We start from the raw sequence: 27,453 nt of genomic DNA, 5'->3' as shown, positions 1-27,453 counted from the left end.
CCATAAGAAGCGTTGGACCTCATTAATTTAGAAAAATCATGCGAAAATCATGTTTTGACAATCTGGAACTAGAATTGAATTATTTGAACACTGATGGAGAATGCTATTTATGTTTTTTTTGTTAAAAATATCCTAAATATATATTATGTATATATTTTTTGTATACATTTTAAAGATTAATTTTTATTGCAGTGCGTTTTAATTATTTTATTTATTTGTATGTAGATTTTTTTTAAATTTCTAAATCCTTAAATTTAAATCCTCGTGGTTCATTAAATACTATAAGCTCTAGTTTTTTGTTTACCTAATATCTGCTTGACATTTAGCCCTCTGTACCCTATACACCAGGGGTCTCCAACTCCAGGCCTCGAGGGCTGGTGTCCTGCAGGTTTTAGATCTTGCCCTGGGTCACAAAAGATTAGTTCATTACCAGGCCTCTGCAGAACTTCAAGACATGCTGAGGAGGTAATTTAGCCCTTTGAATCAGCTGTGTTGGATCAAGAACACATCTAAAAACTGCAGGACACGGGCCCTCGAGGCCTGGAGTTGGAGAGCCCTGCTATACACCCATAGACAGCCAGCAAGTTTCTTTTACTGTTTGTGTATAAAATAAGAAAACACTTTTTACACACCATATTTATATAGAAATAACTCAGGGATTAAAAAAAAAAACAACAACAACAAAAATCCCAGATATGTGTCAAATAAATATTTAGTGTTTTTATCTGAGTCACTTCCAACTTTTCATCTGTAGTAAGTGTAGCTTGTCAGTCCACTGTTTACCTCAGCTCTCAAAATGGTGGGTGTCTGAAGTATTCGTTGTCTATTTACTCCAGAGGAAGATGTAGAAATTTGTGAAAGGGCTCCAATACGGGTCGATAAGTCAGTGAAGCTCACTTATGACTGATGGCAGTGATATTCAGGTGAGTTGTCAAAGATATCCTGAAGTTTTCTGTTGGCAGTGTAAGCACCGCTGTTTTGGCAGTGTTACCTAAACTTTCTCTGAAGGGCATCTAATATTGTCAGACTTACTGACTTGAGTCTGAATGTGAATGTAATCCAACTATTTATCACAGGCAAACTATAATTTTTAGGACCCTTAAGCCTAATCTTGGCTGGCAGTTACCTTGATAACTAACTGCTCTTATAGCAGGCTCGTGGTTAGCTGTATCGACTATCTCCAACAATGAGGAATAAATGAACATGATTATGCACATTTTCTTATGTTACAGCTCTCTTTCAATAGCTTTTTTTAAAGATAAATTTAGGTATTTTGAATTTATATCAGATTTCCCCCTTTTTTTTCAAATTTCAGGAATCTGGAACATTCTAATAGGATTTTATTGGAGTATATTGTATCTTGCATAAATACAGCACTAAGCACTGAGATTTAAAGAGCACAGAACAGAGGCTGATTGGCAGACAGAAGATGGGTAAAAATGACTGGGCCAGAGGCATGATGACATATTTGAGAACAGGAAACCTGCCGTGTTTATCTAGTGGGTCAGGCCCAGAGAGAGACGTTCAAGCCTAAGGAACACTTCTTTAAAGTACTGAGTAGACCCGTATTTGACATGGGTTGACTACGGGGATTATATTAAAACAAAAGAAAAGCGAGAGCAGTGATTTTTTCTGAGCATTAGAAATTTTAACATTGAGCAAAAAACCCCAAATCTTTCTAACCTACACTGATTCGACAAGCCTCTGTGTGGTACAGAGCAGAAAACTTTGGTGGCCAACTAATTGCAAACCAGTCACCCTTCCAAAACATGTAGTTTGGGCTACATCCATGTGGAACTGGAGTGAGGTTAATTGATTCACAGAAGACAGGCAAGAGATTTGACCAGAATGATGAGAACAAAATTGAGCTGGAAATTACAGGAAAGCAGAAATGATGAAAAGAAAAATCTGAGCCAATGCTGTTGACAATTTTTACAAATGTTTGACAGAAAGAAAGCATTTAAGTCTCATTCACAACAAATTCAAAACATGGTAGTGTCAGGGGTAATTCATTATTAACTTTCTTTCTTTGACAAAATGAGAGAGAAAATATATATGTGTAAAAAAAGGAACCAGTAACCACCAGGAATGTGAAGAATACAAAACTTCGAATTCATTCACAGTCTACAGTCTTTATCTCTTTCTTACACCAGTAATGACTTCAGTATGAATCCAGGAAGAATGCCTCTTCAGATCATCAGCTCAATTAGTCCCAGAGGCACTGAAGGTAAGGATGTTTTCACAGTCAAAGTGTAAAAATTCTCTTTTCAAAACAATAGCTAACCTGAACACAGGGCTTAGAATGATTCATCACAGTTCTAAACTTTTTGGACATGAGCGCATAAACACAACGTTCTACAGCAACCCCCAAACACATTGCTTCCCGTGGAGTGGCGATTAGAGTGGAAATCAATTTGAGGTGCCCATGGCTAAATTGACATCATTAGGTTTACTGCAGGCTGAATAATGGATGGCTGTATCATTATATGGGAAAATAATGGGATGAGACAAAGCACAGGTAGACAGCTTGCTGCAGGTGAGAGCTATAAATAGATGCTGGCACACCCACACAAACACCCATACATGCACAAGTCTGCGCATATCTACTGTGAAAAATACAAGTGGCAAAAGCACAGCACTAAATGACAATAACACAAGCGCAAAGTACAAACTGGAGTTAATGAAACTTAATTTACTATTACTAAATTCTTAGTACCTACAAAACCTCAATGCCACCTGAGCTACAGCCACACCAACTGGAGAAGAAGACCAAACACAGTTTTTAGTTCACTGATTTATTCATATCTTATTTGCAGGAACGACATGCATATGATGCACAGAGTTCATTGCAGTTGGATCCTAACATTACCTTATTCTCATTTTCTTAAAAGTAATCAGCATGTATACATGATTGCAAGAAAAAATATTCCTACCATAGACATGATTGGCAGTCATTATTTTGTCTACGGTATCACACATTTTGGGATATTGAATGACAATAAAGTTCTGAAGTTATTTAGAGTAAATCAAACATTTGTTTTAAAGGCACAGTCTAACGGTAAAAAGGAAAACATTATTCGGTTTTATAGGTTGATGGGAGGCACTGAGGTTTCACATTTCATGTTCAAAAACAAAATGTATTCTTCACATCTTTGTTTAAATTAATGAACCCTTATTTTAAGATATCTTTTTTTTTTTTTTACAAGTGAACACAAATACTGCACTCAAGCCTTGGTCTTCCATGTTAACTGAAAAGTCTGTTGCACATTCACATTCAGATCAGTAATATCTATGGTCAGCTCCTGTAAAAGCAAGAGGAAACATCAGTTTTACTTCTTCATTGGTGGCTCACGTTTACTATTTTTTAAATAAACATCATCCAGGACTTAAGAGTTGAATGTACAGCACTTGCCTTCTGTTCTGTTCTATAAATTGGATCTGATCTAAAGGCTAATAATTCAGTTTTTCTAATATATACACAGTACATCTTTCCAGTAAAGTTAAACAAGCTGACGCTGAGACGTGTTTTGTGCATGACAGTAAGAGCAGGCCTATACGTCTTCAGGATGAAACATCTCGTCCTGTGCCAGACAGAAATAGCTCTCCCACCTCACTGTATTTAACTGACACAGCACCAGCTGCTTACTATTTCTTTCAAGTTGTTACCCCATCAGACAATACTTAAGAAGATAAATGGATTGTCTCATGCTGAAAAACTACTTCTTACCATGCACATACTGTGTCATCCTTATTCCGTTTCTCTTGTTCCTCACTGCCCTTTTTCTCCCCCACCCCCACACATCCTTCATTCTTCACGTTTATCTCTTTCACCTCTATTTTTTCCCTCCATCTAGTTACAGTGATGCATTCTCCCTCTCTCCACCAGTACTGCCTGTCCTTCCCTTCTTTCTACAGATGAACCATCTTTCTGTCTTTTCAGTATTCGTAACCCATCCTTGCATCCCCAACACACACAAACACTGAGTCCTCTGTCATTCTGACTTTCTTCATCTGCAATTCTTGCCCTCTCGTCTGGCTTCTCCCTGTCCATCTTCTCAAGAACAGTATAAATGTACAGCTTTTTCATCTACCATTATTTATGGAGCTGCTATCATTTTCATGCTTCTGATAAGTGCACTGAGTACAGTACACAACCTTGACAGGAATATTTTATCATAAGCCAAATGAGGAGAGGGAATACATGCTATCCTCTTGGACTGTTAATTCCTTTTTTTCATTTCCCACCTCAAACCAATGTAGCACTGCAAAACAGCTTTAGATCTTTACACATGACCCAAACTCTTCTTTCTTATTTACAATTTGGGTATTTGGATTCTGAGAATTTTATTGCTATTATTTATACTTTTATTTTGAGTATCTTAAGGCTTTAGAAAATCTGTGTTTCATGTCATGTTTTGGTACACACCCTCCTTCTGCGGCTGAACTTTATTGACCATGAACCTCTGGCTTGCCTACAGAGCACCAACGCTCATTTTTGAACATCACAACATTCATTTCAACATTTAATTTATGTTAGGAGCTTTTGTGGTGATAGACCATTTCCTATATGCAGTTTAGGTTTTATACGGTCATCTGTAGTTTAATGAATAATACTTGATTAATTTTATTTTAATGTGGATATACACAATATTTAGACATTGGCATTAACCATAATTGAATTAAGTGTTCCAGAAATGTACTGACCTGTGATTCAAGGTTGTGCTGTGGGGTTAGTGGCTGAGGGCCTTCATTTAAAGTTATGGTAACCTCTGTGATCTCAGTTCCCACGCCCCAAATCCTCACCACACCCAGCTTCAAATAATCTACAGCATCCAGGCCAGATGTTCCCACATCATTGGTCAAAGTGTTCTAAAATTGAAAGTGATGAAGACAAAGAGAAGGCGTTAAGGGGAATCATATATATGTATATGTACAAAACACAATGTCATTTTGTTGTGTTATGGGAATATATGTATTGTTATAGGAATTGCATGACAGGACAGATAACAACAATCATGAACTTCATATTCACTTTGCTGGAAAAATGTTTAAGCTGAGTCATGAAATTTACCCAGTCATGCATTATTGTTTATTTTTTGGTTCATCTTTTCAGTGAGTGAGATTTACTATTTGAATCTCTTCCTTATATAGTTCTATTTTTAGTCCTATAGTTTTATATCCAACAGGTAATGTTGTTTACTCTGATTCCTTTTAGCTGTACTGAGGTCCAACACTCATACAGAGCTAAGAGAACACACATATACGAATACACACACATACGCACCTACATTCAGATAGACATCCAAAGTGGCATACGATCTGCTAATCTGCCAGGCTGCTTCTGCTCAACTTATCCTCATCTTCTCACATCTGCCTGTTCGCACATACATACATCCCCACAGTCACTTACATACGCATGCGTGCACACACAAAATACGTGCACACACACACACACACACACACACACACACACACACACACACACACACACACACACACACTTCCTCTCTCTCCCTCTTTGGCTGTCAGGCAGTGCCTGTTTTATCGCTGTGTGAAATTGCTTTGAATTGAGCCTGATTGTAGGCAGAGGACAGCCACAGATGTTTGGCCACGGTAGCTTTAAGTGTATGTTGTAGGGGTTTGCATATATGTGTGTGTTTGGGTTTAGATGTGTGTATTAATGTGTGCCTTTGGGTTTTTGCCTGGCAAAGAGGCAAATGTGGCTGGGTTATTCCCACTGGTCCTAGCTATTCGGGAGTTTTTAACATGTCCGACCTGAACTACTATCAAGTTGTTACCAAACAAACTTTGCCATAACACATAGGCCACCTTTCTTTCTTTTTTTCAACGAACTTAAATACCTTTTGCAGAAGGATATGATCCTTACGTAGTAGCAATATTTTAAAATTTACCCCAAAAGACACCAATGAGGCAACTCTGTTGCTGGTGCCAAATTTGAATTCAATTTTGTAAAACTTCATTAGAATCACAAGTGAATCCTTTACTATCTTGTTCCTTATAGATAACACATCCTTTAGGGTTATGTTTTGATTTAAGAATGTCTTCATGTCAGTGGACAAAACTCGTTCATCCACTTCACTCAATAAGCTTGATAGTTGTTTATGCATGGTGGCATGGTGTTGCCAGGGTTGGCACTGTTGTCTCAGACCAAAATTCAAGGAATAAGTCCTTACACGCTCTTCCTGCACCTGCATGACTTTACTCTGTTATCCTTCATGATCCTGGTTGATCCTGGACTTTAGGTAGACAAAGTATTTAAAGTGTATAAACTAAAGGACTGTATGTGACCTTTCTGGAGTATTGCATGTTCCTTTCTGATTTCCCCAAACCAGCAAGAGGAAATCAAACAGAAAGCATATAGCTGTTCATGTTCATCAGCATATAGACTTTAAAACAGAAAGTCTCAAGAAACATGAGAGCTAATAGAGAGTCAGAAAACCTGTTTAAAATGCACTTCAAAACTGGATTGAGTGGTGAGTCACAAGGTTTGCATTTCAACATAATTCTGATTTGTGAGCCTGGAGACAATGTACTTACTGGTTAGAGGTTTTATACAAGGTAGATAATAGGTTTGTCATAATACCTTTGGGAACTATTTGTCTGATTATTTGGGATTTTTTTTGTTTGTTTCTGTTAGTTAGTTAGTTTCTTTCCACATAAATCCCTAAAAAATGTTTTGTTCTACATTAGAGGTTGCCTTAAAAAGGCAGGATTATTAAATCATTTGTAATGCCAGAAACACACCGAAATCTGCATTAACATATCCACTCAACTTCAGGCTCTTCTGTCTAAGCATGTTAATTTTAGGCCACAGAATTCTGATTAGGGTTCATGCACAACAAAAGCTTTGCACCTGATCAAAATTATGTTGACCACAGCCACACACACCACCACAGCCTTTTTAAATGATAAGGTATCAGCTGATCCGCTTGTCTTGCTGCATTAATAGTAATAATGATGATAATGGGGGGGGGGGGGGGGGGGGGGGGGAGAAGTATGGCTTGTATTTGGCCATTGAACTCACCGACGTCACTGAAAATGTGACATGAAGATATTTTTTGTTCTCCACTGTGTCTGAGGAGAGAAACAGGAGTGAATTACATTCAGAGCAGAGGCATGGAGGGTATGCAAAGGAGTATGTGACTATGCAATGAGCGACGCAGCGACAAATAAGGGATGCATAAAAATTTGTGTTGATCAAGGTTTAAGTTCATATTAATATTACCTAAAGAGCAAGTAAATAATCACCTTAGAAAACCCAATTAAGTAAAATAAACAGTTGGCTATGCCACTTAAATATACATAGGTGGTATTAATGCTTGAAAGTAAAACCAGTTGAATGCACGAGAGAACACCAGTGAATGACAGAGTAGCACAATGAGTGCTGCAGCTGGACCGACCTGACAGACAGCGGAGAGAATAGCAAAACCTCTGAGGTAAAACTTAAAAATGCGGAAGCCGAAACAAGCAGAAAAGTAGATAGTACAGGTAAGAAAGCGATACGCTGAGAGGCAAAGCAAGCAAGCAAGACATAGGAAGGCTACATGGCAGACAGACAGGGAGACGCAGAAGAGAGAAGCAAGGGACCAGATAAAAGAGGAGTGATGGAGAGCATATCTCTAGGCTGTGACACAGGGAATTACTGTAATGGTTTCTGTCACTCCCCTTCTATGCATTCCTCACTTGCTTACTATCTGCCTTTCTCTCCTTTGTCCCAACACAAACAGACCGTCCACAGACGAGTGCATCTTCTCACAGAAGCACTTCTGAGACTGATTCTGTTCGTGTATGTGTAAATATGCATGTCTGAGAATAAGCGAGGAAGTAGAGATAGACGTGTTGTAGCTCACTGTGTCTTTCTGATAAAATCCATACTGAATTTCATATTCAGTGAAAGTAGCAGAATTACTTTCACTGAATAACTAACTGCGCAGGAGCTTAACACACACTGGGATGAAAAGCCATTAGTGGATTCTGATTTTCTAATTTTCCAAAATGTTCTGTATCTTTCATTAATCAGTGCACATCTTGTAATTTAAACAGCAAGCCTGTTATTCTTATCATACAACGTCAACAAGCTTGATCTCTTTTGTTTGCACACCAACTTAGCAGCTTTCGTCCACTAAAAAGCATCAAGTTCTGGCCATTGATCCACTTCTGTCTTTTGTGGTAATGATATCAGTTTTTGAAATAGGTGATTTAAACCCATAAATAAAAAAAAACAGAAAATGTAAATTTCAAGATAAGAATGAAAAAAGGATTTTCCTGTTTGAAAACGTATCTGGTTACAGGGTTGTAAGTAAGATTAGAAACTGTGATACAAATACCTAAAATGTTCTACTGCTCTTCCTGTACCATGATATTCATGTGAATGTCATGGTCTGGAGTCAGGTTTTGTTTATTCTATGTTCTGGGATTTTGTGGGCTTTTTTGTGGTTTAGTCGTTTGTATTTCGTGTTCCTTAGTTATTCTTTAGCACCTCTGTGATTTTTAGTCTCTGTGCCTGCCTTGTGTTCCTGGTGTTGTGTTTTGTGTCCTGGTTCAATGTTCATGTCATTTCCTGTTTTATTTTGACAGTCCCATGTCCTATGTCAGTGTATCTACCTTTGCACCCTGTTGTCTCCTTATGTCTTATTAGTCCTAGCTGTATTTCCCTCCTGTTTCTCATCCCTGCATTAGTCCCTTGTATATTTAAGCCCTGTGTTTTCCTTTGTCGTATCATACCCCCTCATGTGTTGTAAGTCTCCCTGTGTTTCTGGTTTTGGTTTTTCCGTGCTTCTAGTGTCCCAGAATTTTGTTCATAGTTTTATGTTCTAGATTTTTAATTTGTTTTCTGTAAGTTATACTAAATAAAGTTTAGCAGCTTTATTTGCTAGAAAAAGCTGCTAATAAAGTTTCTTTTTTCGTGCACGAGTTTCTGCATTTGGGTCCACTTCAGGCCTGGCACAGCCTCACTAGACAGTGAAGCTATTAATGCCTAGAAAAAAACTGTCTGGTGATTGCATTTCTTACGCTAACTCTTATTTATGGCTATTATTAATGGCCACTCCACAAAAAACAAAAGGAAACAAGAGAGAGAAAAAAAATGTAGTTCTAGTCAGAATCAGAAACTTTATTGTCATTGTCATGAGAACAACGAAATTAGTGAGTCATTTTACTATTCAGGAATAATGACTCCATGAACACATACAGTATTTGCTGTTTTGGTGGCTGTACGTGTTCAAAAGTAACCTTTTGCTTACCTATTCCTTCACCATCGTCCCAGAAGAATGATCCCTTGGCAGTTCCAGCATCACTCAGGGCAACGATCAGTCCTAAAGGATTCTTCCGACTAAAACAAAAGGGGCAGAAAGGGTTGTAATAGATTTGTTGTAATAGAGGACAATGTCTATTTATACCTGCTGCTGAGAACAAATATATTCCTGCTGAGGGGATCCATCTGACCTCTTTCCTGCTGGAACAGTCATCGCCCTCTGACTGTCTCTCTCTCTTTCATTCTCATTCAAACACACAAGTGATATATGCTCCGTTCTGCATTTCTGCACAGGCACTAAGCCCCACATACACACACGCGCGCGTGCACACACAAGTCATACAACACACAGGATGCTGACCTGTAGCTGCAAACTCTCAAGATGTATCAGTCATAATGTATGCTCACTTACCTGTAATATGTAGTGTTCTCTGGTTTCTGCCAGGGTAAGATATATCCTCCTCTGACGTGAAGGTTAATATGATTCAAGGGTGTTGGCATGTCAACCATTGTGCCATACACTCCAACAGGTTTGGCCTGATGAAAGAAATAATTACATACTATTAAAGTACTAGAAATACTACAGGTTATTATCTTTGATTAATTTAATTCAACAGGTCCTTTGCATCGGTAGGGTAGAGACTAAAAGCACAGACTAGCATATGTGGAAATGTGTTAGTATGTGTGCATAGTGACAAGGGGTTGTAATGCTGTTTAACAGATGGGACTCCCTTAGCCCCACAGAGTAGGTTTTTGTTATTAAGGTGCTCTCTGTAGTGGCTAAGCTCTAGCTCCGTGATGGTGTTGTCATACTGTATTTACTGTCAGGTGAATGTTTGTTGTAGTTTTTATTTTAGCCTGTTAAAATTGTTAAGTCAGTAAAACAGAGGCACCTTTTAGTTCTCAGCATTCTGCAAGAACTTTGACACTAAATACTTTACTGTTGTTACGAACAAGTACTTACAGTGTGAAAGTCATACCAGCGGTCTTTAGGAATATATCCTCTTACAGTTGTGACTCCCTGTCAAAAAAATCAGTTAAAGAAAATCAGAGCCAACCTTAAAGCTATAAAAAAAATAAAAACAATACAAAACGTGTGCACATGTTGCACCATACTGGGTCCAGTGCAGGGCTGATGAGCAGGGCAGGTCCCCACAGGAACTGTCTGTAGATTTCCCATGTAGTTTTATCATCCACAAACCTACAACATACAACCACAGAGGCCATTAAACATGACTGAAAGAAATGTTACCACTGCTCTCTTATGCATCCTCAACCCAGATGACTATTCAAGTACTCATTCAGAATTCAACGGTTTGCAGATGCAAGCCAATTAACCCTGCAGACTCACCGTGCCAGCTCCTTAAATACCATCTGTGACTTTATAAGAGTCTCTTAAAATGAATAAATATGTCTTCTTCTTCTGCAGCCACAGTCATCTATGCTTGGCCTCTACACTACACAGTCACATTGCCTTGTGCAGAGGGTTTTTTAAAGGCAGCTGTTGTGGCAAGGAATACAACTCTAATTTTCTTACCAGTTCAAGTTATTTTCAAGAGCCCATTTCTCAAAGCAACCTTACCTCACTACAAAATTCATGGACACTCAGTTAAAGTCAGTTTTATCTCCCATTTAACTTAGCATTTGTAGCCAATTGTGAAAGCCTTCTTTTAGAAACATGATATAACTTGTGTTATCAGTCATTAAAAGATACTGGGGTTGAAAACATGTTGTACACTAAAGAGAAAGTTTCCTTTTTTTAAATTCAGAAACTTCTTCATGTTACGTTGCACACTGCTCTCTAATGAGAAGCAGTGTAGTATAAAATCAGGTCATCTTGCCAGTGATCAGGATGAAAGATCCATGCTGGTAATAGCTCAATTATTTGATAAAGTGACTAAATGTAATGCTAAATCGCCCCAAAAATTATCATCAAAGATAAGAGCCTTGTGTTTTGTCGGTTTACACTTACTCGTGTAAAAGTGGTCTGATCACTGTGCTTCCTTTCGTATGTGCCTCAAACATCAGAGTGTATAGATAGGGCAGGAGGGTGTAACGGATGTTCAGAACATCCCGGGTTGCAGTGGCGAATGCCGCATCCCAAGAAACAGGATCTTGCCTCTAAAAGAAAAACAAACAAACCATTAAACATGATATTAACAAAATTTGTATTTTTTAAAAAAAACTGTTGGACAGTGGTAACTAAATACAGAACCTAACAGCACATGAATGAATACACCAATCACCATTTACCAAATTTTCAAGGGATTTTTTTCCCTTTTTTAATAAACTTTTAGGATCAAGTTGGATCTGATCTGATTTTTTTTTTTCATTTTCTTAAATGTAACTGTCTGTGTCTATGTTTGTCTACGGCAAACAGACAAATATATTGTTTTTGCGCTTAGCAAGTCGATATGCGTCGCCTTTTGAAAGAAATTAAAAACACAAATGCAGTGTTGAATTAGCCTATTGATCTAGTACAGCAATGAGTTGTTAACCACTGGCAAACATTGACAAAGAGACACAGCACCCCATCAATCACTGGCTACAGTGTTTCACAGTTGTGTGAATTTTTGCTGTCTGGATTATCTAGAAGCTTATATGGCTGTGTGTCTGGGTCGTGCACTGGAAGACTCAAAAAGATAAAGAAACTTAGTTTGGTTGGTGATTCTTATGCTGTTTTCCTGCTCTCTGTTACAGTGTGCTGTGTATGTATGTGTATACATTATATTACTCTAAGTACTTTAGAAGCTTATCAGCATGTGTTAATCTGTCTAAACATCATCACAATATATTCAGGTTAACAGTTACCAAATAGCAGTCCTAGATATTTAAACCCTAGTTTGGGTTTAAATACCTGGGACTCTCCACCTTTTGGTTGTAGAACTGGAGAAGGCTCTAGGATGCAAGGTGAAACAATTTCAAAAACATGGTTCAGTCATCTTTTTCTAAAGCTCTTACACTTGTACCTAAAGCCACCCAAACTCTCTGATAATGAATTTAGGGGATGCCAATATTGAAACACAATTCGTAAAAAAAAAAAAAAAAAAAAAAGGCCAAACAATTTTAAACAAAAGCACATAAGAATTACAATAACCAACATAAAATATCCCCAAACTTGTTTCATACAATCTAAAACACCACACATATATTGCATGGCCTGACAGTTATACCACTTTCTGCAAAACCTTCAAGGTAGAATTTTCATTCATAGAAAGCGAGAGATGGGATTGATGGAGATGTGCAAGAAAAGTGGGGTCCATATGCTATGAATTCATATAATTTATAGTGGCAAAATGCAAAAGGAAAAAGGCAAGACATTCGCTCCTTCAAAGAAAATAAAGATGCCATCTGTTTGGCTGCATTACCCATTCTTATATCCTCCTCAGTATATGGTCATTCTTTTCATTTTATCTGTCTCGAATCTACCCCCTCACCTTATCTAATAAACATCTGAGTTTCTGTTTTGCATAGCTCATATCAGAAAAAGAAAATATATTTAGATGAAGAGTAATATGTCCCTTTGGGTGAATAACAATATACATGACTCCAATATAACTGCCCTGCTGAAGCAAGGCTTGGTCGAGAAGGTCTCTTGTTTAATTAATTTTGTTCTGATATCACTGTGGACACGGCAGTATATTGCTAGTGCGGTGAAAATTATCTAGAGGTCAACACTGAAAGTTGTCTGAGGGCAAAGAGACACTAGGCGTGACGGAGCTCTGGGAATGACTCTGCAAAAACTCTCCTCTCTCTTTCCGTCTCCCCTGTTTCTGACCTTGGATACCCTCCAGTCTGGTTTGTGCTGTTACATACTTCGTTGTCAAATGGCTTGTTAAGCAGACTAGATGTTGCAGTCACTAACTGCCTGATGATTGCATAGCTTTTATCTGGCTGTGCTAGATAAAAGCCACATTTTACTCTCATTCAATACATTCCTTTTCAGATTTGTGCTTCAAAAGTGGTAAATAGTTTCTTTTCTTTTTTTTATCTTTTCCCACCTCTCACATCATTATTACTAGCCTGTGTCAAGGCCATTTAACTTACTCAATTGTCATCTTGTGTACATCGCCACTGATTTATCTGTAGTTTGTCTTGCTTTCTCTCAAAGCATATGACTTCCTCAGCTCTTCCTTCTCTTTTTTTTTGCATGTCAGTATTTTCCCTGACAGGTCTTCTGTTTTTTTGTGTGTTTTTTTTCTCCAGGTTGCTATAAATACACAGTGTGCATGCTCATCAGTTCTCTCCTAATACCTCTGACTTTTTCTCTCTCTGACTTCACAGCTTCCTCTGAAATTGTCATTTTGAGCTACCCTCTCCTGCCGTGTGAGTACTTTTTTTCTGCCAGTTTTACCCATGTTTAAACATCCATTTGCAACCCATTATTAAACAATTGGTATCATGGCGTGCATGTGTGTGTGGAGGTTAGGTGGTGTGCAGTGGTGCCCAGATCACCTTGAGAATTCAATTATATCCCCACTCCATGTTGTTAAAAAGCACAGGCACTGACCCACACACACAAACACACGCCCACATATACATACACAACTGTGTCCTGTCTAGTATTGCAGACTGTAGAGCAGAGAAATTTCGCCTGGTGGGATCGATCTCCGGACGGGCGTTATTGGATTTCTCAGATGTGTTCCAACGCTTTTAAAGGTCAGCGCTTGAATGAATGCCACCAACACAACACCGCCGAACAGGTCTATCCTTCTGTGTGTTTGTGTGGGTGTGCACGTATGTCAAACAGAGATTAAGAAAGAGATGGCAAAGGAAATAGGAAGTAACTTAGTTTGCACAAAAGCTGGTATGTGTTCGTAATATATCAGTAGAATTTGACCCCATATTTTCAGAACACAAACACATGCTGGCTATAGGAGAATTCAGATGTAGTGAGCACCTTGATTTGTGTCATTTAAGGCCAGAAGAAGCAGCTCATATACCCTTCATCCAACATTCGGAGCTGAATGTTGTGAAGTTTAATCTTAGGCAAATGCAAGTTACAAGATTTCATGAATATAAAAACATGACTACTTTTGGATATACAATGTCATAGTTTTCGTGGAATTGCTGATATTTTTTCCCCCAGATGATTGATATTTAATTTTTACAAATGCAATTTAAAAGTTGAACAAAAATGTATTAATGTATATTTAAATCATTACAACAACATTATATTTTACATATACACTGCACTGGTGACATTTAATCTTGTTTTTGCTCTTATATACTCATGTAAGTAGCCGATGCTGTATCTTCTGAAGTGTGTTTAAGGACATTTTATGTGCTTTTATTCAGTGGTTTAAAAAAAATTGTTCCTGGACTCCTGGGCATAACTTCACTTTACGAAACGAAAAGTATGATTAAAAAAAAAAAACAAAGACCGTGAGGAAGAAAGTACGGAAGAGGATTAGGGCGCCTTCCAAAAAAAAAACAGTGGGTACGGCTTTCTTTTTCTTCTTTTCCAGAATTCTGAGAAAAAAAGTCCAAATTCAGAGATTAAAGTCAGAATTCTGACTTTTTTCCTCAGAATTCTGGAAAAGAAGGAAAAAAAACATACACACTTTTTTTTCTGTGACCCTAATCCTCTTCCGTAAGAAAGACACCAAGTCCATATATAAACATTTTTTATATATTCTCTTGAGTCTACAAAAGTTTATTTTTAATTCACTCACCGGGTTACCCTTGCCATTGTGGTTGCGTGAGTATGGATAGAAGGCACCCAGCTGTGACCAACGAAGACACATCTCATATTCAGCTGGATTAAAGAACCCGCATATGTCTGCCCCGGTCTGAAAGAGACAAAGAGTCTGAGTTTATCAATGTGTGTGTGAGGAGATGGAGATAGACAGAAAGAAGAAACATGTGTATCAAAGAGCAGGTGTATCTACAAAGAACTTCTGATCTACAGGAACTGGGGTCATGGTATTTTAGTTTATTTATTTTGCAATCATCGTGTTTCTGAGATGTCTTTCCATCGTATAACCTTGCAGCTGGGCTGGACACATGCAAATGAGTCTTCAATTAAGAATCAATAAGGTGTCAGTTTATAACTATTATTGGACGGACAGAAGGGAGAAAAGACAGAAAGACAATATGCGAGGGGAGAGGAGGCGCAAAGAGAAAAAAGCAAACAAGTAAAGACAGAGAGAGCCAGGACAAGAATATAAAATGTACGATTCATTCAGGACTGCTAATTTAATAACATGTCCTGACGGAGTAATACATGGGAATTTTAGTGAGGTGGGGCTTCTAGTCGCATGCTTCGCGTTGTATTTCACAATGTCCTCTGATCAAATGGGTCAAGCAAACAAAATAACATAATTCAAGCTACTGTAATCTATTTAGCGAGGGCAAGATCGCTCAATAAGATTACATCTTGTCAAAAGCCGGACAGATGATGATACTTACGTAAGAGATGCCAAACAGACTGAACTCCATCATACCTGTAGAAGAAAGGAATATGGAAAGTTGTGGATTTGTATTTTTTCTTTTGTTTTGGGTTTTTTGTCACTTTTTTCTCTAAGTAAAAAAGACCCAAATAATTATTGTTGAATACCATTAATTATGAATAACAAGTTTTATCTTAAAGAAAACAATTATATCTGTATGTACCTATAATGGATTTGTAAAGCTGATCCCAACCAGAATTGTTGTCTCCAAGCCAATGTCCAACCCATTTTCCACTAGAGGGGTAGGTGGACCTGGTGACCACTATGCCTCTTTTACCTGTCACATCCAGAAGGGCACTGTGGAAAGAAGAAGGACACAGAAATTTGGAAATAAATGGATATGGAAATAAACAACCCAATATCACAAAACGTGTCATAGAAACACCAATTCTGCATGTCGATTTCACACTTTGCCTCTGCAGAAGCTGCATTACCAGCAGGGGGTGATAATATATTTAAAGACAAAAAGTCGCTCGTGAACCAAACACATAGAAAGTATATTCCGGGGTTCTTAATCGCTGGAAATGATTAAGCTGGGTGACTAATATGTATTTACATGTAAATTAGTAGTGTCTTTTTAAATACTTTTCTAGCTTTAAGATATCAGTGTTTTACCTTCCATGTCTGGGTTTCTGATTTAGATTCATCATCAACATCAGCATTTCTTTGGGATGATTTACATTTCTCGGGTGAAATGGCCTGGATGTTGTGATTATTATGTCATAAAACTTGAGCAGCTCTCATATTTGTTGAGTTACATGGATAGCTTATGCTTTCATGTTAAAATAAAATGAAAAGAACTGTGTTTTTGTAGGCGAAAAATGCACTTGTTATATATAAAACAATACCGTATAGCAGCTTCTGAAGCTGGCAGGAAAGAAAACAGCAATACACAAAAGCACATATATAAAATACACATAAAACCACACACACAAACAGGCACATACGGCACACATACAAATGCATATATACTTACTCATAGGTAGGCTTGGAGTGGGACCAGCCGTAGAGGCTATGGACATCATAGTGTCTGACTCTTCTTCCATCACTGAGTATCTGTTCACTGTTCATACACAGAGTCTTATGGTTTAAACCAAGATGTTTTGACTCCAAGGCTGCAAAATGCACACACACACACACACACACACACACACACACACACACACACACACACACACACACACAGCTTATGTTGATATTGTTAAATAACCTAATTATTTCTCATGGTAAACGAATACTGTAGTCTGTCTTACGTGGCATATATGGCGGATTTTCCAGAACTGGATCACCAAGACACTTTCCTCCAACTGTGCCATGGACAAAACTTGCAGGCTCATTCATGTCCTTCAAAAAAACATAAAGTATAGATGATGGAACTGAAAAGAAAATCAGGTAGAATCAGTGGTAAACAGAAACAAGGTGCCTTTATTGGATTTTCTATTTCAGGACACTCACGATCCAAATACCATCAAACTTCATGGTATTCTCATAGAAATCTTTAATTTCTGTGTGCCACCAATCTGCCGTTTGGTTCCGGAAAAAGTCTGGAAATGCGGTGTATGACCTATAGAGCTGGAGATTAGAAGAAAATGAAATTATGAAAACTGAAAGAGCCCAGTAATGATTAATGTCTCTCTCTCTGTCTCTCTACACATACACACAAATATATACACACACATATATATGGAATACAGAAAATATTGTACCTCTACTTGAGTATCCCAGTCCAGACTTTCATCTACAGTGACATTGGGATAATCAGGCCACACCTGTAACAGTTATAATATAAATATAATAAAAATAATGATAGCACAAATGATTGCTACACAACATGCACAATCTCTCTTTTTCAACACAGCAAATCCTGAAGTATATATTGTTTAACTTTTTGTGAACATTCATTCCTTCTTACCTTCCCCCACACAATGCCATCACTGATGGTTTGGGGCCATTTGATGAAAACATCTGCTGCTATCCCTCTCTCAAAAGCTGGATAGGGCTGAGTCTCATTACCTGAGATGGCGGGATCCTGGAATTGGAAATGCACAAGTGTTGTGTATTCAGTACATGAGAGAATGCAGATTTTCAGTAAGATGTATCCTTTATAAAATGGAAATTACACTACATTTGACATTAGAGTCAATCAATTTTATTTTATTATATTTACATCTGCCTTGTGTTTGCTAATGATTAAGCTTTACTTCAATGTAAAGATCTCAATATCTTATTACCAGAATGAAGATGAACCTCATGCCCTCGTCTCTCATGCGATCAACCAGGGCAGGCAGTCCTTGAAAGTCTTTGTCCAGGACAAAGTTAAGCTGACGCTCCATGTAGTCAATGTCTGCATACTGCACATCCTGCAAAAGATGCCAATTGAAGCTTAAAAGAAAATTTAAACTAACATTTTGTTGCAAGTTCATTTTTGTGTACAGAGTTAGTAGATACAATTACGTTTAAATTAAAGCTGTTTTTAAAAACACATTTCTTACTAAACCTCTAAACAGCTAAAACACTTTGGATACAAATGATAATAATAATAATTAAGATAAGATAAGATAATCCCTCGGGTGGGTTCCTCTGGGTAATTCGGTCTCCAAAAGCACAGCACCGACAGAAGTTACAGAGTTACAGAATATTATATATATATATATATATATATATATATATATATATATACACACACACACACAAATGCAGAGACATATATAAATAAAATAAAATATACGAAGGGGATAAATAGAATAAAAAATAGGAATAAAAATTAAAATACAAGTGGATTGCACATTTCAAGTATAATTAATTAATAAATAATGATAATAACAACTGATAACTTTTCATACACAGGTGTCATATGCTGGGCTGTAGCGGATAAATATGTCAAATCGGCTGCTCTATTCTTATAATGCATGCTACACATGGGATGTAGGAGACGTGAGAGTTTATTTGTTTCTGGGTCTCATTTCTTCCAATGAAAATAACACTTGATCTGCTTTGGTTGCCTAAAATGTCTGTGGAAGATTAAAGCTGGCTCGTGTATAAAGCTAGCTGATGTGTAGCATTTTTAAGTATCTGAATTTTCTGCAATCCTTCATTCCACCTAATGATGCAGGAATCTTTTTGGTTGGTGTCAGCTTCTTGCAGGTTAGGGCTTTGTGAAAGCATATTCTGGGGATCACTTGATTATTGATGGAAAGTCTTGTGTTCTGTTCTGCATAATGAAGAGGATTCGGTTCTGGCCTGTTTCCTCATAGGACATCTTTGGCCAAAATGTTACCCTAATATGCACTTCAGTTTTCACTGTGAGGAAATGTGTAGTACAAACTGGAAATGTCTAGAGGCTGTGAAACATACAATTGATTGAATTTCAAATAAAATTATAGGTCACATTTGATTAGGTTAAACTGGATGTACCCAGTGTAATCCACAAAGTCCACGTCTCCATTTTTCTTCTCCCGAAAACCCAATTTCATGTAATTCAGTTACAGGCCACATACAATCATTATACTGCAAAAACATAGATACTGTGTTGGGTTTAGTTCTGTCTGTTCCACTGAGTGTATGGCTCTGCACTATACAACCTACAATGGATAAGCTTTCAGGTTGCATTTGTCCAGATGAAGCCAATGAAATAATTCCTTGTGCAGTTGCACTGACTGAATGAAATCAGACAAAAGCAGACAAATATACTGCTATGTAATTGAGCCACATGTTTTATAGAGAGTATAAGCATTGTGTCCTGCAGACAGAGTTCCTTAAGTTGTTTCACTTGCTCAGAAGGAGGTGTTTGGTTGGCAGGTGAATTTTTTAATTTATCAGAGAAAGAAGTTAAGAAACGTACAATTATTGTTCACCAATCTAAATAAATAAATATGGGATTGTCTTAGATTTCAAAATATAATGTCAAATATTGTCAGAACATAATAGTTTGACTGTAGAGAAAGGGGCAAAGCACTCTTTGAAGAAACAGGATCACTTGGATCCAAAGCATTAGGCAGGTTTGTTCTATAAGAAACAAAAAAAGCATCTTCACCACAGATAAAGGATTTGCTAGATAAAGAAGGCAGAACTTCAATCAGCAGCGCTACTGTCAAACGAACGCGGTCTAGTAATGGTCTCAGAGGATAAGTAGCAATAATCTCCAACCATTTCTCAAGAGAGAAAAAAGGTCAAACACTCAAGATGGACTAAATCATACTGAAGTTGCACTGTGTAATTGGAAAGAAGTTATATTTACCAATAAATCCAAATTACAGAACCACATCAGTGTATGTAAGGGGACCAAAATGAGGTAAAATGATACTATGGTGTAGCAAACCCACAGTGCTAGCAGTATTCAAGTGATGTAGGTATTTTGCCTACTGTTTAGTGGACATCTGGAACAGATCAGTTTTTTAAATAGCTTTCTTAATTTATTCTCCTTCTTCTGCTTTTTTGTTATTATTTTGTATGTGTTTTTTGGTGTATAATAAGATTATTTTCATAATTTATTTCCTGAGGAAAATTCTACGTGTCAACCTATCTTGGTTCCTTTGGAAGGATCTTACAAACATACTTTTTCTGTTTCTCACATGTTATGTTAAATAAATAAAAAAAAGTGTTTAATATAAACAAATATAAAACTATACATGTGCGAACTTTCTTTGAATGATATTTTCTGAACTGCATTTAGTTTGCTGGTTTGGTGCTGTTCTTATGGTGATTTCAGACATCTCGAAAAAAAAAAAATCTTTCACCAGGAACTTACATAGGGGATACCAGCTGTCTTCATTTCTGTGTATAGCGTTTCTATTTCCTTGTCATTCGCGTAACCATAGCGACAGAGCTGGAACCCAAGGGACCAATAGGCAGGTAGAACAGGTCGTCCAATCAACTGTTCAGAAGAAAGCAAACAAGGAAACCAAAACAGTTAAGCACAGGCAAAAGTTGTTTTGCAGGAAAACGGGACAGTGTCCATAAAGTGTTTGTTTGACTATTTGTGTCTGTGTGTGTGTATCACTGTGTGTGTGTGTGCATATGTGTGTTTAGATTGGCTAAATGAGAGAGCGCAATGAAGCGAAGAAGTCACAGCTGCTGCAGTCCATCAACAGCGGCCCAGGGCCAGACACAAAACACACAGGCGCACACAGGCACAAACAAACCACAAGTCCAAGAAGACTTACTTGAGTGTACTCCTGCACCACCATCTCAGGCGTCGGACCCATGAACACGTAGAAATCCAGGATGCCTCCCAGAGTTCGGTAGGTTAAAGCTGGACTAGGCAGTAAAGTCACATCTGCAAACAAAGCATAAAAGAGATTTTTGTTACTTAAAAATTTATATGTTACTTAGAAATTTACATGAAGCCTAGGTGTGTGTGTGTATGTGTGTGTGTGTTTCCACTATATATTTTAGTGTTTAAAGCATGCATTCAAGAAAGGAGGGAGAAGATGCAAAAGTAACAAACGAAACATTTTATTTCATTTTGGTACAGTGTGTACTAGCATAAATAGCAGTGTACAGTAATGCCGACAAAAACTTTTAGTGAAGACATTTAGACTACAATATTCAGTCTAATAATCCAATAGGTTACAAGCACGATGTCACAGAAGGCATAACTATCCTCATGAGAAATGTGAGGACAGTTTGTGTGATGCATGTCCATTTGTGTTTCATGGGATGAATACAATATACAGAGGCAGCGATGCGCTTACTACATTATGCAAATATCAAAGCAATTGTTCTCAAACCTTATAAGATGCAATTCATCATTAATTATTAAATGCTTACTTGCATACATAATTGAGCATGACTGTGTGTACATGTGAAAGTGAATGGATGCACTTAAATCTGTGTATACGCATGACCTGGCAATAGTGTTCATGCGCAAGTTCCGTGGGACTCTGTGTGTGTGTGTGCTTCTCTCACCCATAGCATTGCTGTTTAGCAGCAGCACACCGTGAGCATCAGCTGTATTCTCAAGACCCATATAGAAGGGATGGACTCCATAGCAATTCATCTTGTACTGTAGGAGAGAGACAAAAAAAGTAAGTATCAAGTTCACAGTGTGAAATGGGTGAATGCTGGTTAAGGAATTTCCCTGTGTGGTTTGTGCTAATGTTGAGTTCTGCACAGCTTTGTTTTTTTTAGCACATTTCTTTTCACCTGACAGTACATTTCTAATTTTATTTATGGATATGACAGCAACCCAGCTATAATGGGCTTGCTCCCAGCACTCTCTGTATTCTGAAGTTTTCCCCAGAGTGAGTAAGAGAAACATATTCCTACAGCTATCTTCTATGTAAATTAACGTGCACATAATAAAAGTTTTAAATATAAAGTTTGAATGCTAAGTAAAGGAGCCAGTTAATTATGAGAAGACTGTAGCTTGGCAAACAGACATGGCAAAGACAGACAGAAAGGTGGTGGGGGACAGGGAATCTGCCACTTTCAGATGTCACTATCCTGAGACTCATGGGCACGTTACACTCTATCAGCCTCTTGCACTTCTGGTACATAAGAAGTTGTTGAATTGTAATACAGTGTCGCTGAGGACCTGCTCTGCCTTTGTGTCACTTGTGTTTAGATGTGTGCCTCTTCTTGATAAGTGTGAGTGTGTCCTTATGGCCCTGGTACATAGTGTGATGGCTGTGGCTTAAGAGGGAGAAAGGTCATTAGATAATTCACTAACAACAGAGTTGAAGCCTTGTGGTCTCTCTCGACTACTCTGTCATAACAAATGTGCAGACACGGATTTTCATTCTGGAAACATTTACATGGACTCTAATAGTTCAACCATGGACACTCTTCAAAATAAAGCAAAATTTGGGTTAACCAGTTTTTCAGGTGCCTTACAAAACCTTTCCTTCAAATACTCTGGATTTCTACATGCTTAATGACTGAAGATGCCCTCTCCACAGTATATTTTAGCTCTGATATACCAAGGATTCAGCTATTATTTTTTGAGTGTTTCATTATCCATCTTTAAATTATTTGGCCTCCTCCCCAACTTAAATTTTCTTCCTCTCCAAGAAGTCCCATAACAGTTATCTGAACCCTGTGGTGTAATCTTAAAAGCTCAGCAATTACCCTTGATAATGGTTGTTTGTTTTAAAATGCACCTTAAAACACACATGCATCAACACTACAATGAGCGGGTGGAGGGAGGTTTGGAGTCTTCTCTCACCCCCATTCTCTGCGACCTGCTGGAGCAGGGGGGCTAGGAGGAGGAGTTGGCCGTCCGACTGCGGTCTGGAGTGTGGAGCCTTCCTGCTGCTGCGGAGTCGGGGCGGTCTGCCTCCCCCCACCGCAGGGAAAAGGGAAACACCACCTGGGTCTGGGTGCAGTTCCCCCCTCCAGGGGCGGGGGCACCTAGACCCGGTTTGTAGAGTACGCTTGGGGAGTGTGATCGTGTGTACAACGTCTCTTTATGTCTGTCTCCACGTTGGTTGAGTGTGGAGTAAGTGCATATGAGAGCATGAGGGTGGGAATGGATGTTTGTATCTGTGTGTGCCTGTATGTCTGTGTCTATATGTCAGGTTGGGTGTCAGGCGCCACCTCTCTGGGGACATCTCTATCTCCCCCCACCACCACTTCCCCTGCCAGTGGCGGACCCCCTCAGACATCGGTGCGTTGGTGGTTCTTTGTGTCCGGGGATGGGCATCCAGGTACACACCGGCTCACTCCTTGGCGGCCGCTTATCGGGGCCTGGAGCCTGGGGCTCGCTCGGGCCACTTCGGAGGTGGGGTGCCCCCGGCCTCTCGGCCTGGGGCTCGGTCACTCAGGCGCAGCTGGCTGCCGGCGGAGCTCACGGGCGCGTCACTGCAACTCCCCCTGGCTTCTGCTCCGCGGCTGCTGAGTGAGCCCTCATCTGGGACTCTCCTCAGCTCTTTCCGGGACAGTGGCGCAGCTGCCCCTCTGTTGGTCTTCCTTGGTCTCTTGTGTTCTGGGGGCCTCTGGATGTCTGGAGTTTTGATCTCCTCCACACCTGCTTCATGCCCTGGAGGACGGGGCTGTGCCCCCCCCCCCCCCACACCCTCTAGCAGATTATTACATGAAGGAACCTTTTAAAAAACAAAAAACAAGCGCGTCCATGCTCACAGGTGTACACACGGGTGATCACACCCACAAACTACACCCTTTTTGGCTCCTACCTCAAAGCACACTGTGTTCTGTTGATCTTATGTGCTGCACAATAATGTTTAATATTTAGTATTTACTGTCATATTCCCATATATCATTGTGATGTTGTTTATTCTATTACTCTTGTTCTCTTCTGCTTGCTTTCTTTTTTCTTTCTCAGCAGGTGACCCAGGTGATTGATATATGCTTTTTTTTTCTCTGCCTGTTCTGTTGGTTTTTGTCTTTTGCCCTTCTCCCCCGTCCCTCTTCTCAGCTGTTTCTCTTTCCCTCTTTCTTTCTCCCCTTCTTTCCCCCAGTCAAGTCTGTCCCGTATTCAGTAAGTGAAACTAAAATAAACAATAAAAGGTGAATCAAATGGACCATTACGGCAAGGCTGGGATGGTCAGTTTGGTAAAGTAAATCCGTTGGGCATCTTTCTTTGCCTTTAGACAACAATTCTGATGGCAAAAGAGCCAAACGGGACAGGCAAAAAAACAAAAAAAAAAAAAAAAATTACCCTTGATAATGGTGATGTGAACTATATCCTAACTGACCTTGAAATTGTGATGACAAACCTGATGACAAATGGTCATGTCAATAGAAACACAAATATCATTAATAAGAAAAAGAGAGAACTTTACATAGTCTAGAAAGTGGTTTACTCTTCACAATTTCTACAAGTCATATAACCCCCTAGGACCTGGCGTCCACATATGTGGACATCACATTTTGGGTTATTTAGACCAAAATACTCAATTTTGCTCTACAAGGGCCTGATATCCACTTACGAGGACATTATACTGCTACTGTTCTATCAAAATTTTGAACGAATATCCTCATATGTGGCTCTTATTTTTTTAAAAACAAAAATAAGGTAAAAAAAAATCTGGTAATTCTTTGTTTTTACATTCATCGCTCCCCAATGTGCCCAAATATCAAAGAGAAATTAAAAATGCATGCCGTGGAAGATTTGGGGTCTTAGGAGGTTAAAGAGACTCACTGCATAACTTTTACATATGTCATAGCAAGCATAAAAATGGTTTCAATGAAACAATGAAACAAACATTACGTGTTTATGGTATACTTACACCAGGAGGCTGGTCCTTGGAGAACATACCCCAGGTATGATAGTTTAGATCGTGCTTAAAAGTTTTATGCTCTGTTTCCCCAAAACCATAAACATAATGAGATGGCAGTCTAGTTGTCACTTGGATGAACATGTCTGAGAAGGTAAAACCTGGCACAGATGAATCCCAACTAGGAGAAAAGACAGGGAATTAAACCAATGAGAGACGAGAGAAAGAAAAGAGAAGGCGTGTGGTGGTTGAGGTAAGGAGTAGTCAAAGGTAGTAATTCACATTATGTTTAAATAAATAGGCATAAAGACCCATGGGCAACTGCAGGCACCCCTTCAACATAAATTTTAATTAGTAAAATTTCAGCTGACGGTTCCAAAAAAAACCATTGGAGGTTTAACTACAAAATAATGTCACCCTTGCTTTGAAATATTCTTTGAATAGACTCCAAACCTGTGCTGCTTCATGTGACATCATCATGAATGCTGAACAAGCGGAAACAACTTCAGGCACTGATGGACTGAGAAACTTTCCTGAGCATATCTCATGTGACTGCGTAACTGCACCAGAGGGTTTGACTCAGCATTGTTACTTTAATCTTTTAGGATAAAAGAGTTTCTAGTTGAAATAGTTGAAATGGAAATTTTAACCTATTTTTGACTTTATTACTTGGTGGGACAATTTAGTATTATTTAAGAAAAACTGAGAATATCGATCTATCTATCTATGCTTTATCTATTTATGCTTTATTTAACAAATAAATACAAGTGTTGAAAACCCATTTTAACACATGAAAAAAAAATTCCATTAAAGAAAAGCCTCAACATACCTAAAACTTTTGGATACTCACATTATAGTCCCGGTGCTATTCCTAATAATCTGGATGCCGAATGGGTACTTGACAATAGCGACCCTGTAAAGCCTATTGCTCTCTTCAGTCTCAGGAGTTGTAGGAACCGACAACTCCACTGGTACCTCATAGCGATCATCATTTGGGTCATAGATCTGCATGTGGAGGAATTGTTATTGCATCAATTTATGCACATCAATCATGAATCAATTATTGCCCCACTACGTGAACAAAACAAAAAAATAGGCACACACCTTGAATTGCAGCATGTCACTGCTGTGATATTTAATGTCAACACGGAGTGTGTCAATATCACGGGACTGTGGACGGCCACTGCTCCTGTACTTTGTGTTCCGAATGATATCAATTGTCATCCCCTCATTACTTTCCCTTAATGATGTGACATTGTAACCATAGTTTTCTGGATAGATGCAATTTGGGGCACCTTCAATGGCAATTGGCTATGTAGGGAAAAAAGAAAACATAACGGAGCACTATGAAATAAAGTTTCAAGACTGACACCATCAAATCACCAAAAGGCTATGTTTAAGTGTCAATTGTTAGGAAGGCAACAAATCAAATGTTCAAACTGAGATATTGTCATTGCATTTCTAATATGTGCTAACTTTGAATTTGATGCCAGCAACAGGTTTCAAAGAAGCTGGGTAAGTGTAAGTGTTTGGGCATTGATGATGCTCATTTACTGCAGTTTTGAAAGCAAAATGTTTATCCAAATATGCTTCATTTGGATTTCTGCTGGTCTGCATAGTAGTATTTGCCATATAATGAAAGCATTTGCACTTTTCATCATTTACCTTTAACACAGAATTCCAACTATTTGATAGAAAAATTAAATGATATGTGTATGTTAGCCTACGACATGAGAAATTCAGTAGGCTACTTACATCCCAGATACAGCCTCTGGCCTCGCACTTAGCCTGATCTGCATTGTCCTCTGGATGACAGTTAATACGTAGTACTTTCCACTCTACCACATACGTCTCCCCCAAGATCAAGTCAAGGTTCTGCAGGGTCAGCACCTGTGGATTGGATACATTTTAAGGAAGGAAAGTGTTTGTGCAGGGATTACAGAAGCCATTGAGAACAAAGCCCAGATCTGCCTGGCGATGTGACTGTGTCATCTTTATGACACATCGGGATGTGGACAGCATCACCGCTGCTAGCATTGCTAAGGTTAGCCAAAGTGTCCACACTTTTTTTTTTCTATTTTTTGTCTATTATGTCTATTTTTTTCTCTTCTTTACATCACTAACAAGTTAGTCACCAAGAACATCCCTAACATACAGTAAGAATGAATTGTTTAAAAATCAAATAAAGTAATCAAATAAAACACATTTTAGCTTCCAGGCTGACTTGTTTAATATTGATTTATATTTTAGTGTGTATGAAACTAATGATCTTTAGCAGCTGTGAGCTATGTTCATTGGTCAGACTAGGCAAAAGGAGACTGATGAACATGACAAACCAGAATTTAGGTTTAACAGCACAGATGCCTTTAACACGCAGAAAATTATTACAACTCAGTGTCTTGTGATAAATGTAAGGTTGTGCCCGTGACCAAGGAGACCTCAAGGATTTACACAAACACTGCCACAGCTACATATACTTGATAGTTGTTACGGCCCTAGCAGGGCCTCCTCCTGAAGGTGCCTGTGTGGGCGTGTCCCACTACCTCCTACC

General features: G+C 38.5%; 1 protein-coding gene across 1 annotated transcript in view; it reads right to left on the bottom strand.

Moving 5' to 3' along the window:
* Nucleotides 1-2,791: 2,791 nt before the first annotated feature.
* si (sucrase-isomaltase) overlaps nt 2,792-27,453 on the bottom strand; it is a 61,031-nt gene continuing 36,369 nt past the window's right edge. Inside the window, exons 24-47 of the mRNA XM_085429590.1 lie at nt 26,658-26,792; nt 26,007-26,213; nt 25,753-25,907; nt 24,915-25,083; nt 21,634-21,730; nt 20,889-21,001; nt 20,474-20,599; nt 17,958-18,086; nt 17,639-17,755; nt 17,433-17,495; nt 17,182-17,298; nt 16,980-17,070; nt 16,703-16,841; nt 15,890-16,023; nt 15,686-15,720; nt 14,950-15,066; nt 11,247-11,395; nt 10,391-10,475; nt 10,239-10,295; nt 9,687-9,811; nt 9,264-9,352; nt 7,046-7,095; nt 4,705-4,869; nt 2,792-3,302 (exon numbers count right to left, since the gene is read on the bottom strand). Coding sequence (XP_085285716.1) covers nt 3,225-3,302; nt 4,705-4,869; nt 7,046-7,095; nt 9,264-9,352; nt 9,687-9,811; nt 10,239-10,295; nt 10,391-10,475; nt 11,247-11,395; nt 14,950-15,066; nt 15,686-15,720; nt 15,890-16,023; nt 16,703-16,841; nt 16,980-17,070; nt 17,182-17,298; nt 17,433-17,495; nt 17,639-17,755; nt 17,958-18,086; nt 20,474-20,599; nt 20,889-21,001; nt 21,634-21,730; nt 24,915-25,083; nt 25,753-25,907; nt 26,007-26,213; nt 26,658-26,792 — 2,742 coding nt within the window. The 3' untranslated portion in view covers nt 2,792-3,224. The remainder of the gene's footprint in view (nt 3,303-4,704; nt 4,870-7,045; nt 7,096-9,263; nt 9,353-9,686; nt 9,812-10,238; nt 10,296-10,390; nt 10,476-11,246; nt 11,396-14,949; nt 15,067-15,685; nt 15,721-15,889; nt 16,024-16,702; nt 16,842-16,979; nt 17,071-17,181; nt 17,299-17,432; nt 17,496-17,638; nt 17,756-17,957; nt 18,087-20,473; nt 20,600-20,888; nt 21,002-21,633; nt 21,731-24,914; nt 25,084-25,752; nt 25,908-26,006; nt 26,214-26,657; nt 26,793-27,453) is intronic.

This window comes from Copadichromis virginalis, linkage group LG14 (assembly GCF_057382275.1).
Source record: "Copadichromis virginalis isolate Kocher_CV1m ecotype Utaka linkage group LG14, C_Virginalis_male_GT1.1, whole genome shotgun sequence".
Taxonomy (NCBI): domain Eukaryota; kingdom Metazoa; phylum Chordata; class Actinopteri; order Cichliformes; family Cichlidae; genus Copadichromis; species Copadichromis virginalis.
This window is presented reverse-complemented; position numbering and strand designations above follow the sequence as displayed.